Genomic DNA, 14,208 nt, shown 5'->3' on the forward strand with positions numbered 1-14,208 from the left:
AGTGGCGGAGTCTGATATGAAGGAATGGCAGGGAGTGACCTGAAATCATAGAATTATTTGTTGTTTTCAGTGGATGCAAATATTTATTTTATTGTAGAAAGTTCATGTGTTTGATTATGGTGTGCTGCTCCTGATTTCACAAGGAATATCAGTCATGGTTTACTATATTTACTCTTTCTTCATTCTGTTTTTAGACTGTCTTGGCTGTGAACCTAGGCCAGGCTCACATTTGCAGTCCCTGCCCGACTCTTCTGAGCTTCAGTTGTAGCAGGCACTACCATGGGTAGCTTTGAATTAAAACCAAAATGTTTCAGAGAGAGAAAGGGGGTGGATGGGTAGATGGGAAGTTATATAGGTGTGTAGGTATGTGTCCTGTAGGTGTTAGAGGACAGCTTTTAAAGGTTGGGTCTTTCCTTCCACCTTTATGTGTGTTCTGGGAATTGAATCTTAGCTCTTGAGCCTTGTATGTTAAGCCTTGGTGTTAAGCAATTTTAACCTGACCCACTAACCCATTTCTTTGGCTCCTGGCCTTGACCTTTTAAAATCATTTAAAAACACTATTAAAATACCTTGCTCCTGTTGTGTTGGATTTTTCTGAAACAGGGTCTCTTTAATCTTGGCTGTCCTGGAACTCAGTTTGCAGAAGAGGTTGGCCTTGAATGCACAGAGAGTCTGACTGCCTCTGCCTCTGCCTCTGGCTCTTACGGTCTTTTTTTTTTTTTTTTTTTTGCCAAGTGGGACATGATGGCTCTGCCTGTAATTGCAGCACTCCACAAATTGAGGCTAATGTGTCATGAGTTTGTGGTCAGTCTGGCTAAATAACCAAAACCCTGTTTTAAAAGTGCAAAAAAAAAAAAAAAAAAAGCTGGGTGGTGGCGTATGCCTTTAAAACTCAGCACTTGGGACGCAGAGGGAGATAGATCTCTCTGTGAGTTTGAGGCCAGCCTGGTCTATATGGTCTACAAAGAGAGTTCCAGGACAACCAGAGCTGTAACACAGAAAAACCCTGTCTCAAAAAACAAAACAAAACAAAAAGTACAAAACAAAATAAAATTTAAAATGTTTTGTCTTGTTTTCCACAGTATATGGATGTAAAATTTGTGTGTTTGGGTGTGTGCATGGGGAGATATGTGTCAGCATGAGTGTATTTTTTTACAAAAAAGATTTATTTATGTATATGAGTGTTTTATATGCACACCAGACAAGGGCATCAGATCCCAGACGAGGGCATCAGATCCCAGAAGAGGGCATCGGGTCCCACGATACTACAGTTATAGATGGTTGTGAGCGGCTATGTAGGTGCTGGGAATTGAACTCAGGACTTCTGGAAGAGCAGTCAGTTCTCTTAACTGCTGAGACTTGTCTCCAGCCTGAGTGTTAGTACATTTAAGTCATGGTGTGCCTGTGGAAGTCAGAGGACAGTCTTGAGTGTCCATACCTTCAATCCTTTCAGGAATAGAGTCTGTTGTTGTTTTTTATGGTTGTGTAGAACAGGCTACCTGGCTCTTGTCTCTGCCTGTCATTTCGATGTAGGAGCACTGGGATTATAGACCTATGCCACCTTGTTCAGTTTTACAGGAGTTCTGGGGATTAGAATTTGGGGTGTTTGTGCTTGAACAACAACCTCTTTTCCCACTGAGCCATCCTGTCAAACTGAAAGTATTATTTTAACAGTAAAACTTAATATGTTAATAATGTCTGTGGAAGAAGTTAACCACTGTCTGACTTTGTTACTATAGCTTGCTTGATTTGTTGTCAAGGTCTAGCTTTGAATCTGGGCTAGTTTTGAACTTATGTACGTAGATCAGGCTCTTCTTAAACTCTTGAAACCATCCTCTGTCTACTAAATGCTGGGATTATAGGTTTGCATCAGTGTGCCTAGCTTTCCTCCTCCTCCCGTTTTTTTTTTTTTTTTTTTTTTTTTCTTTTAAAACAGTGTTTTAAAAGTACTGGCTGTCTTAGAACTCCCTCTGTAGACCAGGCTGGCCTTGGACCCAGAGATTTGCCTGCCTCTGCTTCCTGAGTGCTGGGGTTAAAGTCATATATCACCACCATCTGACCCCCTCCCCCTTTTTTTTTTTAAGTTTATGTTGTTTACTTTAAATGAGTATAATCAATTAACACTTTGGATAGATAACAATCTTAAAAAATAGATTTGACTAGAGGTCTCTTAGGAATTTTGCCCTTTTTTTCCTCTAAAGATTGTGTGTGTGTGTGTGTGTGTGTGTGTGTGTGTGTGTGTGTGTGTGTAGAGATGTGTAGGGAAAGTGAGAGAATATGAATATTTGGTTTTTCAAGACAGCATTTCTCTGTGTAGTTTTGGTGCCTGTCCTGGATCTCGCTCTGTAGACCAGGCTGGCCTCAAACTTACAGAGATTTGACTAGAGATCTCTTAGAAATAACTTGTAGCTGAATTTTTTCTGGTCCTGCCTGGCTCCCATGGCTGCTTGGACCCAAGTAAACACATAGAGGCTTATATTAATTATAACTGCACAGCCATTAGCTCAGGCTAACTATTAACTAGCTCTTACACTTAAATTAACCCATAATTCTTATCTATGTTTAGCCTTGTGGCTTAGTACCTTCTCTCAGTTCTGCCTTCACGTCTTGCTTCCTCTGTCTGGCTGGCATCTCCTGACTCAGCCTTCCTCTTCCCAGAATTCCCTTCTCTGCTTGTCCTGCCTGGTGATTGGCCAATCAGCACTTCATTTATTAACCAATCATAACAACACATTCACATTCACAAGAGTGCTGGGATCAAAGGCATCTGCCGTCACTGCCTGGGTTGCATAATTGGATTTTTGTGTCATTGGTTCTTTGTGATAATGTACTTTAGTTTCCTTATTTAAGTTTCTTAGCATATATTAATTATATATAACCCAATTCATTATGATGTTTTCACATATATATATATATATATATGTATATATGTATATATATATATATATAAAATAATATATTTTGGTCATATTTAACCCTATTCATCTTTCTCCTTTCCCTTCTTCCCATATGTGAATGTCTGAATTTTGCTATGCAGGTTATAGATCCCAGTCTTTTCCCTTCTTTTTTTTCCTTCTCCCCTCTTTTATCCTCTCCTAGTTCTGGACTGAACCCCTCTTGGTTCATTCTTTGTATATGCTAGACCAGTCTTCTGCTGAGCTACATCTCTTGTCCTTGATTTATTTGAGACAGCTCTATTCTAGTCCATGTTAGACTTAAAACTTGTGACTCTGTGCTCTGCTCCACTGATGAGATCACAGGGCTCTGCTACTAAGTTGGCTGGAGTTCCTTGATAAAAGCTTAGGTACGTGTTGTGACTGTGGTTTGCAGTTGTTGTGGATTTGGAGGCTTGTAATAAAATAGAAGGTGAAATCTAGGATGTCCTTAGTCACAAACTTGGCATATGTAATGTAAGTTACAGAAGTTATACAAGTTTTCTTTTCTTTTTTCTTCCATGAATAAAGTAGTGGCTCAAATGTCAATGCTGAAACTTTTTTAAAAATGTTTTCAGACATGAAGAGGAACATCGTCGTCGTGAAGAAGAAATGATCCGACACAGAGAGCAGGAGGAATTGAGGAGACAGCAGGAAGGCTTTAAACCAAACTATATGGAAAATGTAAGTAAAACACTGGTTAACCAAAATGATTTCATATATCAGATGCTCTGTATTTAGAATTTTTTAGATTCTGGATTATTTAATAGTATATTTTTTGATTCTTGAATTTTTTATGGTTGTTAAACTAGTGATTTTGTTAATGTCTTTCTTATAAGTGGTACATTCATTGAAGTAATATTCATAACTTATAAAATGTCTGTTACTGTTCTTCTGTTTTAATTTATTGGTAATAATACATGCTCTTCAATAAGATACCATGATACATTCAACATCTCTACCTGATATTTGCACTGTACCATTATCAAGTATTTATTTTTGAAAGTTTCAGATATATTAGTGTCCAACCATAACACCTCTAAACACAGAGTGAACCTTTTGCCTTGTACATTTCCTTTTCTAAATTACTTTGTATAAAATATTTAGCTTCGAGCTGGGCAGTGGTGGCGCACGCCTTTAATCCCAGCACTCGGGAGGCAGAGGCAGGCGGATCTCTGTGAGTTTGAGGCCAGCCTGGGCTACCAAGTGAGTTCCAGGAAAGGCGCAAAGCTACACAGAGAAACCCTGTCTCGAAAAAAACCAATATATATATATATATATTTAGCTTCATTCAGTTTTGTTAATCAGTATGTTACTATTAAGCCCATATCTGTAAGGGTCTTATAAATGCATCTGTTGAGTGGGCTTTTCATGTTGTCTGATGTATTCTCATTAGTTACAGTCTATAGGAGCTTTCCTCCTCCTTTTCTTCCTCCTTTTCACACAGTGCACCATTATGTAGACTAGGGCAGCTCATCTGTGGGAGTTTCCTGGCTATAGGTTATTCAACACATTCTTCTGTCCCTGAATTCCTTCATAGTAGTCCCAGTTTAAACTTTTAAAAATTATTTATTAGGGGTTGCGAGCTTGTGCTATGGGTGTGTTTGGAGGTCAGAGGACAACCTTCTTATACCTTATATGTATTCTGGGGAGCTGAGGTCTCCAGGCTTGCTTAGCAAATGCCTTCTCGCCGGGCTCACGTTTTTTGTTTTTGTTTTTGTTATTTCCCAATGATGATGGCTCTATAAATACTTGAAAAATTACAAAATTCTCTAAGTTCCTGATAATTAAACAATAGTTTCACTGTTCACTTGAATTCTGAAAAATAGTCGCTGTTAATTTTCTTGTGATATGCCGGGTGGTGGTGGCGGTGGTGGCGCACGCCTTTAATCCCAGCACTCAGGAGGCAGAGTCAGGTGGATCTCTGTGAGTTCAAGGCCAGCCTGGGCTACACAGTGAGCTCCAAGAAAGGTGCAGAGTTATACAGAGAAACCCTGTCTCGGGGGAAAAAAAAAAAGAAAGAAAGAAAGATGTGATACTTTAGAACTAAAACTTATTCAGTATGTTTCTGAGGCTGAAAGTATTAAGTCTTTGGTGCCTTTTTTCAAATCTCTGTTCTCATTCTTTTGTATCTGGGAATGATTAATTTTGTTTTTGTTTTTTTTGTTTTGAGTAGAATGAATAAACACATATTAAAAAAAACGTGTAGTAACAAAAAGTGTTTGTCCTACCATCAACTAAATATTCTTTGTATGGAAATTACCTGGCATTTAAATTCAATTAGAAAAATGTCCATAATTCTTCTATCACCAGATGAAAAAATTTTAAAGCCTTTTGGATTTTTATTTATTAATTTCTAGCATTACCTTTCAGTTCTATTTTCCTTCTTGGATACTAAGCATTTAATAACTTATTTTAAACTGTAATCTCAATTTTGAACATAAATCTGTTGGACTTATCAATGTAAAGATACTGTGTAATAATATAAAAGGAAGTGGAATTTAGCGTATTTCCAGGCTAATACTAGTTTTCACTCTTCAAATAATAATAATCATATGTAAGCCATATAAGACACATTTCTTACAGAGTTTCCACTGAGGATTAAGAAATTCTACGTACTCATTTTATTTTCCTGAATATTTACTAAAGGGATCTTTCATAGTAAAATAGGTAAATACGAACTTTGTTGGTATTTTTTTTGACAAGGACTTTACATGTTTATAATGAACATAGTTATTTGTTATGCTATTAATAATGTCATTCTAGTCGACTATAAGGAAAGGATTAAGTAAAATATTGCATTTCTAGACTTTTAAAGAATCTTTATTTCTAAACATAAGTTGGTCATATCATAAATGCATTTGCTGACTGTTTTTAAAATAAATGGCATTTTTTGCTTATTGGAAATTAATATAGCTATTCATATAATACCTATATAGATATAAGTGATGAATGACTATTTTAAATTTTACTTTTCTACCATAGAACTTATTTGGAAACATTACTTCATTTTAAAATTGAACTACAAGTTCTTTACATTTTCTGAGGGTAAAATTTGCTCCTGCGTTGGAGGGTTGGTGTTACGAGTGAATGTGGTCAGCCAGGTATGGAGATGAGGGGGCAGCTTTTGGGAGTTGGCCTTCCCCTACACCATGGGTTCCCAATCCACAACTTGAGTTGTCCGTCATACACGAGCTTTTACTTGTTGAGCCATCACGCTGGCCCTGCAAGGTTTTACTTTTCTTTAAATGACTTAAAGAAAGAAGTAGGTGTGTGTTTCTGTGTGAGTGTACAGCATGTGTGTGCAGGTTAGGATTCTCCGGAACTGGAGTTCCAGCCTGTTGTGAACTGCCTGAAGTTGTTATTGAATCTGAACCCTTGTGCTCGGGCAAAACTGCAGTATTCTGAACTCATCTTAAGCCATCTCATCAGCCACTAAATTCTTAAGACAAAAATCATTTTCTTAGCCGGGTGGTGGTGCCACACACATTTAATCCTAGCACAAGGGAGGCAGAGGCAGGGGATCTCTGAGTTCAAGGCCAACCTGGTCTACAAAGTGAGTTCCAGAACAGCAAGGACTAAACAGAGAAAACCTGTCTTGAAACCCCCCCAAAATAAATAAATAAAAAATAAAATAAATAAATCATTTTCTTTCAGAAATTATTTAAATTGGTAAAATTTTACTGCTATCTAGTGAGCTTTGGGAATAAATGAATTAGTCATAAAATAGGCTGGTTTTATTGACATTTCTAAAGTAGATTGTTTATTATTTCACAAGACTATCTAGAATTAGATAGTATATTTACATTTAGATCCTTTTCAAGGTGTTAGAAAAAGTACGTTTTGCATACTTAAAGCTACATAATAAAAAAACTGATTAGAATAGCAAATTATAGTCTGTGACCATTGCCCTTTTTCATGCTACCAAACCTTAAAGGTAAACATGCTCCTGTGTTTTTAAAAGATTTGGGGCGGGGTACTTCTAGATGGATCAGTGTGTCAGAGCACTTGCTGCCAGTCATGAAGACCTAACCTAAGTTCACTAGGATCCTCACTGTGAAAGGAGATAGCCAACTTCAGAAGTTGTCCTCTGACCTCCACACATGCTCTGAACATGTGAACAAAAGACACACCGAGATTGTTGAGGTGTTGGGAAGTGACTCAGAGAGTAACATGTTGGCCGTGCAAATATGAGGACTTGAGATCTGATGCATGGCCAGGCATGGCTGTAATCCCAGCAGGGTCTCCAAGGTGTGCTGACCAGGCCAGCACCAGGTTCTCTTTGAGAGAGCTTATCTCAAAAACTAGGTTTGAGAAGTAATTGAAGGAGACATTTCGCCATCAACTTCTGGACTTTCCATGGCATCCCATAAAACACACACACACACACACACACATACACACACACACACACACACACACACACACACACACACACACACACACACACATTGTAGAAGAGTTTGAAGTGGTAGCATATACCTGTATTCCAAGCACTTGGAGGTAAAAGCATGATAGTTACTGCAACTTCAAGACTAGCCTGACTCAAGAGCTGGAGAGCTGGCTCAGTGGTTAATAGGACTGGCTGTTCTTTCAGAGGACCCAGGTTCAATTCCCAGCACCCACATGACAGCTCAAACTGTCTGTAATTCCACTTAGAAGAGACCCGACACTCATGGCAAAACACCAATGCACATAAAATAAAAAACAGTTAAAAAAAAAGAAAGAAAGACAGGTAACTCAAGGAGGAAAAAAACTAGCCTGTCTCAAAAAAACATAAATAAAAGTAAAAAATGTAGACTAGGCAGTGGTGGCATATGCATTTTATCCCAGCACTCTGGAGGCAAAGGCAATGCAGGTCTATACAGCTTGGGAGGCAAAGGCAGCCAGTCTACAGATTTTCAGGACAGCTAGGGCTATACAGAGAGAAGCCTTGTCTCAAACAAACAAACAAACAAACACATAAATAAATAAAAGTAAAAAGTTGTTGACTAAAAAGAAAGCTGGGTTGATGAGATGTTTCAGCAAGTAAACATGGCATTTGCTTTGAAGTCAGATGACCTTAATTATATTCTCTAGGACTATACAGGAGGTTAGAACCATCTCCCAAAAGGTGTCTTTCCAAGTGAAGGTGTCTTTCCAAGTGAAGCATGTCTACACATAGACATAATGAATGAATGAACAAGGAAAGGAGTAAAAATAGAAGAAATATACTAGAGACTAATTCTGATTCACTTAAAATACTTGGATTATGTTGAACCATAGGTTGGAATATTTATAATTTATTCTTTCTTTCTTTTCTTTTTTGAGACAGGGTTTCTCTGTGTAGCTTTGGCTGTCTTGGAACTTAATAGACCAGGCTGGCCTTGAACTCAGAGATCCTCTTGTCTTTACCTCCAAGTGCTGGAATTAAAGGTGTGCACCAACAACTTAATAAGTATTAAGTAATAAAATTAATACTTAATTTTGGAAGGCTACACAGCTACTGTTTTCTGAAGAGCTGTCATATTTAATGTGCTTTATAATTTAGTCACAATGGAATTGATACTTACAGGGACAATCAGAGGTTCTTCTTAGAAACTGTTTGTTTTTTGAGATAGCATGTCACTCTGTAGACCAGGCTGTCATGGAATTCAGAGATCCGCCTGGTTTTGCCTCTGGAGTGCTACCATGCCTGGCAATTTAGAACATTTTTTTTTTTTTTTGGTTTTATATTATTATTATTTTGGTTTTTTGAGACAGAGTTTCTCTGTGTAGTTTTGGTGCCTGTCCTGGATCTCGCTCTGTAGACCAGGCTGGCCTCGAACTCATAGAGATCCTCCTGGCTCTGCCTCCCGAGTGCTGGAATTAAAGGTGTGCGCTACCACCGCCCGGCTACAACTTTTTAATAGATCAGAAATGGTAAGCTCAAGGTTTTCTCTCATTTTGGTGTCAATTTTTTAGCTTTTTTTTTTTTTTTTTTGGTTTTTCGAGATAGGGCTTCTCTGTGTAGTTTTGGTGCCTGTCCTGGGATCTCACTCTGTAGACCAGGCTGGCCTCGGACTCACAGACATCTGCCTGGCTCTGCCTCCTGAGTGCTGGGATTAAAGGTGTGCGCCACCACCGCCCGGCAATTTTTTAGCTTTGTAATGTTTACTGTTATTGTAAATAAACCAAATACTAAAAGGATTTCAGTAGTACTGTATTAATCTCAATAATTTTACGTTAACATTATGTTAACAGGATTATTGAGGCATTCCAAATTCATGTTCCTGGAAAAAGTGCCTTTGGGAAAAAAATTATTAAACAGTTTTAATTCCTTTTTGTTCTTTTTAAGCTTTGAAATTAGGCTGTTTTTATGTGTTCTCTCTTTTTCACTGTTTCAGTTTTAAGGAGTCAAATGGTAAGTTTACTTTGCCCGAGTAATAAGTGCCAAAGCAGATCCTCTTGGCAGGTTTGTTTAAGGTGCTGCCTCTCACTTTGTCATCTACTGTTGGATAGACTTCATCAGTAGTAAGTGCATGAGGCCATGAAGTATACCTCATCTATCTTCCTATCTTCCTTCCTTCCTTCTTTCCTTCCTTCCTTCCTTCCTTCCTTCCTTCCTTCCTTCCTTCCTTCCTTCCTTCCTTCCTTCCTTCCTTCCTTCCTTTCTTCCTCCCTCCCTCCCTCCCTCCCTTCCTTCCTCTTTCTTTCTTCCTTTTTCTTTTCTTTCTTTTTTCTTTTCTTTTTTTTTTTTGATTTTTCAAGACAAGGTTTCTCTGTGTAGTTTTGGTGCCTATCCTGGATCTCGCTCTGTAGCCCAGGCTGGCCTCGAACTCACAGAGATCCACCTGCCTCTGCCTCCCGAGTGCTGGGATTAAAGGCGTGCGCCACCACTGCCAGCCTCTAAATTTTCATTCTTATTTTATATTGTCATTCTTATTTCATACTTAATTTCTTCTTAGAAACTCTTTGGTAATAGGTGTTGTAATTATAAATTAAATATGATAGTTTTCAGTTTTGTAACATGTCTTAGTTTTCACTACATTTTGTGTGTGTGTGTGTGTGTGTGTGTGTGTGTGTGTGTGAGAGAGAGAGAGAGAGAGAGAATATGTGTGTGTATACATTTAAATTTTTTTTTTTATTTCATGTGTATTTGTGTTTTGCCTGCATGTATGTGTGTGTACCACTTAAGTGCCTGGCAGCCATGGAGGTCAGAAGATGGCTTTGGATTCTCTGGAATTGGCAGTACAGGCAGTTTTGAGCTACCACATGGGTGCTAGGAATTGAGCCCAGGTCTTTTGGAAGAGCTGCCAGTGTTATTAACTACTGATCCATCTCTCTAGCCCATATATATCACTCTGTAGAGCAGGCAGGCCTTGATTTCAGAGATCCACATGCCTCTGTCTCTGGAGTGCTGGGATTAAAGGCACGTACCTTGAAATTTTCAATCAGTATACACAATGAACTTGGAAATGGTATATGCTATGACAAGTATTTATTCAAGCTGTGTTCCTTTGTCAGCGGACTTCCACTGTAGCACCGTGTCAAGACCAGAAACAGGGCTGAGGATGAAGCTCAGCCAAGAGTGCCTAACCTACCATGCATGAAGCTCTGAGTTCCACCCCACATTGTACAAACCTGCATGAATAGACAGTACAGGTGTGTAGTCTTAGCGTTGGTGAGGTGGAGGCAGAGGGTCAGAAGTTCAAGGTCATTATTGGTATATACCAGGTTGTAGACCAACCTAGGAATCGTAAACCCTGATGCAAAAGAGAGAAAAACCGAGGGATGGGCTTATTACAGTTGAGGGCAGCACATCCCTAGCATCAAAAAAGCAAAACCAGTTCAAATAGTTGTGGGAGGAACAAAATACAGTCAGCCAATGATTTTATATTTATTCAAGAACGTTGATTTTCAAATCACTTAGGAAGAACTCCTTGTTTTTTGGAGACAGGGTTTCAGAAACTGTAGCCCTGGTTGTCCTGGAACACTTTGTAGACCAGGCTGGCCTCTGAACACAGAAGACCCGCCTCCCTCTGCCTCCTGAGTGATGGGATTAAAAAGGCGTGTTCCACCATGCCTGGCCAGCTAGGAAGAGCTCTTTAAAGTTATGAGTAGCAACCTTGTAACAAGTCTTTCTCTGTTGTGCTAGCCAGCTCCCAAATGATGACATGGGAACTTGTTATTAATTATGAAAGCTCAGCCTATAGCTTGGGCTTGTTCCTAACTTGCTCTTAAAACTTAAATTAACCCATTTATAATTAATCTACGTTCTGTCATGAGGTGTTACTTCTCTTCTATCTTGCACCTCTTGTTTCCGTGTCCTCTCATCTCCTATACCTAGATTCTCCTCCCTTTCTCTCCTTGGAAATCCTGCCTATACCTCTGCCTAGCCATTCAGCTTTTTATTACACAATCAGAACAAATGCATCTTTGCACAATGTACCAATATACCACAACACCACTTTGATTGCTGGCTCAGGCCTTTAACCCCATGTATTTGGGATGCTGAAGCTGGTGGATTACAAATTCAAAGCTAGCCTAGGAAATACAGTTTAGTGGCAGACAGCATAGCATTGCTAATGTTCATAGTCCCTACCCAGTACTTCATACACAGAGTGAATCCCTATACCTTTTTTGGGGGAGGGGTGTTTTTTGATTTAGAGACAGTGTCTTGCTATGTATAGCCTGGACTGGTCTGGAACTTGCTATTTAGATCAGGCGGGCCTCAACTCAGAGGAGATCTCCCTACCTCTCTCTCTCCTTATGTCTGAGATTAAGAATGTGCATGCCACTCCGCCTAGTAAATCCCTACATTTTATACCTAGAAAGAATTTTATGTTTGTTTGATTAGAGAAGATTCTGGCATTGTGCATTTGGGCATAGTGTTTTGCTAAATCAGTATGTAACAATTTGTGACACATTCATGAAACTACTGAAAAATACTTGATCCAGCAATATTTTGAATCAGTAGGTTTATGTTGGAAGCACAGCTCTCGATTTTAAAACGTTGGACAACTCATTTAACTTTTCAAGTGATGCTTAAGATGTACTTAAATGTGTTGAAATCACTATGGTAGTGGTTCAGGTTTTTAAGCAGTAAATGGGCTCGAGGAAACATTGCAAATAGTTAGAAATGCATATATACAATTTAAGTAGTACAGCATTCTGTATGAATAGTGCCTTGTGGATTTGGATATCAACCTTGAATTGGTCTTTCGTACTATATGTATGCAGGAGATATGGTCTCAAGTAATGATACTGTTTTTAATGATTTCATCTGGCCCAGGGGGCATCAGACTAAAGATGGCCATGTTCATCTGCATGCTTTCTGTTTTTGTAAATAAAATTGAAACACTTTTGTTAGTTTGTTAATATCTGCTTTGCCTTACAGAGGCTAAGTTGACTAGTTGTGAACAATGTGTTATATTAAGAGTGTATGGCAAGCAAAGACTAGAATATTTATTACTTGGCCGAGTTTGCTGATCCCTGATCTAAAGTCAGTATGATAATTGGGGGAAATCTTTAAAAAAAAAAAAAAAAAGGCTCAGATTATCCAAACTCAACAGTCTGTAAATTATAATGCAAATTAATTAATTTTATATGTTTCCTTTCCAGTGTTTTTAGAAGGCCCACTGAGCAGATCTGCTCATATCGTAAGATCCAAGGTTCCTGAGGAATCCAAATTAGGTTCATGATAATCTTGTTCATAAGTCAAAGCGAGAGTTAAAGAAGCAACAGCTAAAGTGATGCTGCCAAACTCTTTCTTTGCGGGTTTCCAGATGTTTCTAGTTTTCATCAATAGAGCTTAAGCCATTGTTCTTTCTAATGTTGCTTCCTCTTGATCAGTAGTGCCAGCTTTGCTGTGTTGTTGATACCTCCATGTCAGTCTTTTTTTGTGTATTGTATGTTTCCCATTACCTCCATGATTTAATTACAAAATTGATTTGCCCCGGTGTGACATGTGCAGAACAAAACAGAAGTTTGAGAATAATAAAAGTCATTAATTGGAGCTAGCCAAGGAGAAATGACATCTATTATTTCTTTTGCATGACAAGATCGGTAGGTACACATTTGTTGTCTTAAATGATTTATGCATTTTTTTAGGCAAGTTGTAATTTTGTATTTTCCATATGGCTTATTCCTCTTTCCTTCTAAATAATTTAATGAATAATTTGATTGGCTTGCAATAGAAGGTTTTCTTTTTTCAGAGAAGTGGAGAGGAGTCAAGCAGCTGCCCATTCAGAGGACACCTTTTACAAGTAGTTTTCCATGGCCTTTCATTTTCTGGGAATAGTTGAAGGTATTACACTGCAGGAAAGGTTTAGTTTGGACTTTGACATGACTTGCACTTCAGCTTGTCGACAGAATTGGACATTTTGATAAAAACTTAAACAAATGATATAGTGATATTGTAATGGTCTTAGAAGGAATGTTTTATTTGTAACCAGTTTGGATTATTACCCTTTCACTTAGTTAATTAGCTCTTTCTATAAGCTAAGGACTTGTAAATATTAGAGAGGGAGGGTATACAGTGTTGTTAGGAACTTTTAAAAAAAATTGTGTACACTACAAAAGAACAGTGAGTTTGGGTGGTTAATTAGAATGCCACCTGTAGCTTGTGGGTACATAATTGAAACAGACATAAATTAAAGAAAAACACTTGTTAAACTTCTGATATTTACTCATGTTATTGAGAATGTTAATGTTCTTTAGGATTTTGATGATTAGATATATTTGAATTGAAAGTATTAGTCGGGGTTGGAGAGGTGGCTCAGCTGTTAAGAACATTGGCTGCTTTTCCAGATCATATCTCAATTCTCAGAACCCATATGGCAGGCTTACTATCTGCTGTAACTCCACTCCCAGGGGATCCAATGCCGTCTTCTGGCCCCCAAGGGCACTGCATACATACAGGAAAAACATCTAATAAAACATTGGTCATTTTTATTCATATACTTAATTCTTTAATTATACTAAAATATTAGTTTTAATAATAGCTAATTACTTACAAGTTTACATAAAAATTGGAGCAAATAAATAGTGTTCTGGATTGCCTTAAAAAAAAAAAAAAAGACAGGATCTTTTTGTGTAGTCCTGGCTGTCCTCAAACTTAGAGACCTACGTACTTCTTCCTCCCAAATGTTGGGGTTAAAGGCATGTATCATAGCTCCCAGTTATTAAATTATTTTTAAAAATAGAAGACACAAAATAACTTTTTTTTCTTTTCCTTCCTTTCTCTCCCCCCCCCCCCCTTTCTGTTTTTCGAGACTGGGTTTCTCTGTGTTTCTTTGGAGCTTGTCCTGGAACT

At 38.2% G+C, this 14,208-nt stretch overlaps 1 protein-coding gene across 2 annotated transcripts in view; it reads left to right on the plus strand.

Annotated features, from left to right (window-relative positions):
* Positions 1–14,208, plus strand: part of Pspc1 (paraspeckle component 1) — a 64,755-nt gene that overhangs the window by 32,294 nt on the left and 18,253 nt on the right. For both annotated transcript variants that reach the window (XM_028858133.2, XM_037208505.1), the window contains one exon: positions 3,512–3,617. In XM_028858133.2, coding sequence (XP_028713966.1) covers positions 3,512–3,617 — 106 coding nt within the window. The remainder of the gene's footprint in view (positions 1–3,511; positions 3,618–14,208) is intronic.

Source organism: Peromyscus leucopus, chromosome 9 (genome assembly GCF_004664715.2).
Source record: "Peromyscus leucopus breed LL Stock chromosome 9, UCI_PerLeu_2.1, whole genome shotgun sequence".
Lineage (NCBI taxonomy): Eukaryota > Metazoa > Chordata > Mammalia > Rodentia > Cricetidae > Peromyscus > Peromyscus leucopus.